The sequence below is a fragment of the Rhipicephalus microplus genome, chromosome X, assembly GCF_043290135.1.
Source record: "Rhipicephalus microplus isolate Deutch F79 chromosome X, USDA_Rmic, whole genome shotgun sequence".
NCBI lineage: Eukaryota > Metazoa > Arthropoda > Arachnida > Ixodida > Ixodidae > Rhipicephalus > Rhipicephalus microplus.
This window is the reverse complement of record NC_134710.1, coordinates 4641174-4646589: the sequence shown is the minus strand read 5'-3', so window position 1 is coordinate 4646589 and position 5416 is coordinate 4641174. Positions and strand designations below refer to the sequence as shown.

General features: G+C 46.6%; 1 protein-coding gene across 1 annotated transcript; it reads right to left on the bottom strand.

Moving 5' to 3' along the window:
• Positions 1-1508: 1508 nt before the first annotated feature.
• On the bottom strand, positions 1509-5058 carry LOC119175544 (uncharacterized). Its single transcript, XM_037426457.2, has 2 exons — positions 4979-5058; positions 1509-2361 (listed from the first exon to the last, which is right to left on the bottom strand). The coding sequence occupies exons 1-2, from the start codon at positions 5056-5058 to the stop codon at positions 1509-1511; spliced, it is 933 nt and encodes a 310-aa protein (XP_037282354.2).
• Between the last annotated feature and the right edge of the window lie 358 nt (positions 5059-5416).

The following is a 5416-nucleotide window of genomic DNA, read 5'->3' as shown; positions in this document are numbered from 1 at the left end:
ATTCTCTGGATTTCAACCACCTAATGACACCCCGGAAAACTTCCTCATGTCATAACCGATGGCTGGAAGTTTTAATCACTCAATTTCACTGTCGTATTCCTCCATTAAATTTTTATTTGTTTAGAGCAGGCTTGACTCTCCTCTTTGTTCTTTTTTTGGAGAAGAGGAAACTGTGGAGCACTTTTTCATCTCTTGTAGAAAGATTTCAACATTAAGAAAGGTGTCACTAGAAATACCATAACGAATCCTTGGTTTAGCTTTGACAACGTCAAATTTACTATCCTTAGGTGCACACGCCCTAGGGCACAGCAACGCGAAAGTGTGCACGGCCGTGCAAGATTTCATTGTACAGTCTAAGAGACTTATTTAATGACCTCAATACCAATAGGTTCTCAGTTAACTCATGTAGGCTATTGAAAAGTTGTCATCGACATCCATCAATTATTGCTCAGTCAGTAGGAACTAATTTATAAAAAATTTTTCTCAAAAATAATTTACAAAAAACAATATTTCTGTTAACTTTGATTTCGCTAGTATTATTTATATACATTCATTTTTTTTTGGTAAGCTACCAGATTCTTCGCCGATCCCCAGAGTGGGTGTGAACCTGGAGTTTAGGATCTACATCTACATCTTCTATACCCGGCGACAACTTTCTGTGGCAGCACGGCCAAGGCTACGTGGGCGGAGCCTATGCACATGTGCTACTGCGCCAAGTAGTCCGACCGCTTCGACGGGTGTTTCGGTTTCGATTTCACCAGCGCAGTCCGCGTCAGCGCATTCCCACAACGGTGCCATGTGAAAATGCGGTGAATTACGATCTGCGCGCAAGCACCATCGAGCTTAATCACGCGTGAATGGCGTTCATCGAAGGCATATACACATGTATATCTATCTAATTTGCAACAGTGATATAACTGTTCATAAAATTTATTTTATTTGCAGCAGTATTTGAAAAAAATTTATGGATTCGGCAATAAGTACTCAATTTGATGTTCATCTCGTCCGCAAAAGACACAGGCTGTGTCTAAACGCAGCGCGACGACTTGTAATGCGATCTTTTACTGCGAAAGAATATAGCAAAGCGTAAAGCCCTCTACGAGAACAGACTCTATTTGTAACGAATGTCGGCGCACTTTTATTGTGGGAAAAACATTAAAGGGACCGATAAGCTCAGGATAGGGTGGATTGCAAATCGTTGGGAGAGGCCTTCGTCCTGCAGTGGACTTAAACAGGCTGATGATGATGATGAAACAATTTTTAAGGTGCCCGTTTTCTTTATTTCAACGGAAATATCTGTGACAGTGCCCAATCATGCAATGGAAACGGGGAAAACGCCGTGGAACATTTTTTATGAGAATTTTTTATGAGGTTAAAAGCAGGTATTCGGTTGGTATTCGGTATATTCTGGCCAGTTGTCGGTCCCTTTAAAACGACATGTGCACAGGTACAGAACACAATATTATGGTTTACATTCACTGTGTTTACATTCACGACTGTGGTTGCATTCATGTGAGGTATTCCAGTTCGCTCATATTACTGTCACTACCGTCACTCTCGGTGCTGGACTCTGACCCGAGTGGAATTATAAGCTGGTCGAGCTTTGAGCCGATGAGGCCGTCACGTTGCCACAAGTCCTCTTCGATTTTTTTCACATGAGCACATGCCTGGAGCCAGCTGTCTGGCGTTACGCGATCGATGCTTTCACGCACCAGTTTTTCAACGCCGGCAAGGGTGAATGTTGTGTTGTTAGCAGCGACGTAACCTTTCACCTGGCTCCATATCAGTTCGATCGGGTTAAATTCGCAATGATACGGAGGAAGCCTCACGACGTCGTGACCGGCAGCCTTCGCCAAAACATCCACGCGATAGGCGGAAAACATCTTCTTGTGGTCGTTCACCAAATCCAACAGCTCAGCTTTCAATTGGTCTTGTGAAAACGCGATGTTCTTTTCTGTCAGCCACGACTGAATGTCAGCCTTTCGAGATGACGATGTTGGAACTCTCTCGAGGCGGACGCTGTGGTACGGTGCGTTGTCCATTACAATGACACTGCACGGCTTGATATTGGGCAAAAGTTGTTCACCGAACCACTTCTCAAAGCGCGGCCCGTCCATTTCGGTGTGGTAGTCCCCAGATCGTTTTGCAGCTCGGAAGAGAAGGCATGCAGAATTCAGAAACCCGTCCTCACTGCCGGCGTGCAAAAGGATGAGCCTGCCACCTTTGCCGCTTGGTGCGCGACGCCCTGTGGTCAGGCCTTGCCGAAAGGCCTCCTCCCGTGTCGTGATGTTTGCGTCTTCCCATACTTTATCCTTTGTGTGTCCGGCGTTGACCCAGGTTTCGTCAAGGTAGTATATGGGTCTGGAAGAATAAGCAACAAAAATGAAGCATGTCATCTGCAGCGAAGCGCGGCGAATGCAGTGAAACTCGGCTCGTGTCACCATTATTAAACATTGCTCGCGTTTGCTCGCGTTTCGCTGCAGGAAACGCGAGTCGCATCTTTGGGAACTCGAGAGCAATTTTTAATACTATTGTGACGAGATTTACTGACGCGTGGACCCAGGTTGCTGGGTGAATGATACATTCAATTATTCATGTAATGGTTACAGAACTCATCATGCACGTACCGTTTTTGAGCGCGAAGTTGTCAGATGGTACGCAGGTACCGCCGTCGCCACGTGATGATGTCGTCTCTTTCCAAAAGCTCACAGTTTCTCTTCCGTTTGCGAAAGGAAAAGCCGATATCGTTAAGCAGCCTTTGCATCGTTCGCACGCTCATTTTAGGCATGTTCATGTCACTGTCCCTGGTTACATCTTGAGCCAGTTTTGCAGCTGTTGGGAGTTCATTCCTCAGAAAGTATTGATGCACTTTTCTTCGTAGAGCTGCGAGAGAGAAGCTGTCGTGAAACTCCAGTCTTGTCTTCCCGGTTTTCGCACGGTCATCCATGGCGGGGAGGCGCAGGCGCTTGCGCTTCGGTGACTTTAGGGTTCCACTGTTAACGTCGAGCTTAATCCGGAAGACACTGCGCTCGCTAACACCAGTGAGTTCGCTGACTTTCCGACATGCGGCTCTCACAGACAGCTGCGGGTCACTTTTCCTTACTTGCGCGTAAACGTTGTACGCCACCTTCTTGGCCTGTACGGACAGCTTTTGATTTGACAACGCCTGGTACGGCTGCGCAGCTGGTGGACTCGCGGCACGCGGCGGTGTTTCCTCCGTAAGCGACGTTGACGAGCTGTAACCGGCGGACGCCATCTTTGAAAGTGAGGAATGCGGTGAGGTAAAAAGGCGACGGAAGCCAAAAAACCCCCAAAAAACCTGAGAGAGCGTGAAACGAAATTTTTTCTACTGCGCAACGTTTTTATTCACTGATTAAAAAATAAATCCGCGAAAAATGTAAGTGACGAATGGTAAAATCTTAGTTACCCAGAACAGTATACAAACGTTTTCGTTGAGGGACTACATGCTGTGGCGCAGTAAGACAAGCGTGCTTCGGCTCCGTAGCCTTAATTGGCTGTGCTACCACAGAAAGTTGTCGCGGGGTATAGGGACAGAAGACCGATATCGCGTTCAACTCCTAAATGTGAACCTGCATATAGAGGGTCCCCTACATTTTTCACGTTTCTTGTATTTCTGGTGCTGTTTTAGTTGCAGCTCAGTAACAGAGAAAATTGTCTGGCCTTATTCGAACACAGCACAATGTGAGAATAAGTCACTACCACAACCACCAAATACACCGTGCTCAAGCGACCTATCATTAAGATGTGAACAGGAAACTTCGCGTCAACACTGCTTATGTGTAGACTTTGGCACAAAATAAGAACGGAGTGCAAACAGATCAGACAAGCACTGGCACGGTGTCATCTCTTTGTTGTCCACCCTGAATCGCACTGCTCTTCCCCTTGAAAGTTACACCCGAACAAAGCCCAAACGAAGTTTTATTGAAGCTTCAATATCGTGAACAAAACTGACGCTTCAATAAACCTTTATTAACAATATTCAAAAACATTAGAGGCTGGTAGTTTCTATTCAGTGGTGATACAAATCGTTCAACACACAAGATCACTGGCGAACAGGCTATAAAACGCGTACTTGGTAGACCGTTCGGCGACGCATAGGATTCCCTATCAGGCGCAGATTTCTTGTGTTGACGACATCTCTGCTGAGGCGGTGAAAGTGAGTTCACTGGAACTACTCCCTCCTACCAAGTCTTCCTTCGGCGGTTGCGGCTGCTGCATGCTGTGGATTGTTTTGGCTCGATGTACGCGCAGGCGAACACTTGGTAGGACACTGGAGCACAGCGCTTGCTGAACAAGATGTAGTCACTCTTTTCACGACTTCCTGCATTGTGTTAGGAAGGTATATTTATACATCGTCAACGCCACCAGAATATATGCAAAAGCGACGGCGACGAAGTTTTGGGGAAAAAAAGATGTGACATGCAGTACTGAGTGCTGCGGTCCAAAGCAGCAGCGAAGCTTGAATGAACGTTACTTATGCATGGCTCAAGCATCGAATCGAAGCATGTCTGCTTTCTTAAGGCTCACTGATTCTAAAGTTGGCAAAAGCGCGTCATATGTGAGTGATTCACGTTAATAAGATCGATAACGGGGCTAACCTGCTTCACAGGGGCATCTTGCGCGAGACGTCGACATCGCATTGGCTCCTGCGATGTTGTCCTGGATGTTGTCGCAGATGTTTGTCTGTTCGGGGGCCGCCGTGTCGGAACCGGCGTGGCCATAGCCTGCCAAGCCTTGCTGCACCCGTTCGCCCTCTCGCCCTCTCGCGGCGTCTTATTAGGTCTGCTCCGCCATCGCGTACTCGTCATCCAGCACTCCATCTTGCCTGAAGTACTCTCGCTGCCGTCTTCTTCGAAGTGATGGATGACAACTGTGAGCTCCTGGAGCAGCCTGGCTTCGTCGCGGCAGTCAGAGCTGACGACTCGTTTTTTGATTGGCTCCCCAGACACCTTCTGACAGGCGCAACGTGGCCTCGAGCCTCGTGCCCCACGTGATTAGTCGACCTTCGTCGTCTTTGCCTCGCGCAGCCTTAGCCATCACGTAGAGAAATTCTTTCTCCTTTTTTCTAATTTTGTAAATAATTATAATATGAAAGTATATATGCTCTAATGCCTCAATATATTAAAACAGCAATGTATAGTGATAGTGTGTGACGATAGATATATAAATGACTAGGTATCAGTTTTGTGAAAAGTAAGGTAAAGCAAGTATTTTTTCACACTTTCCATTCCCTGAGCAGTTTCATTCCTGTATTAAGCACGTTTAATGAAAATACTGATAGATAGATATGTGCGGTTTAACGTCCCAAAACCACTATTTCATTATGAGAGACGCCGTAGTGGAGGGCTCCGGAAATTTCGACCACCTGGGGTTCTTTAACGTGCACCCAAATCTG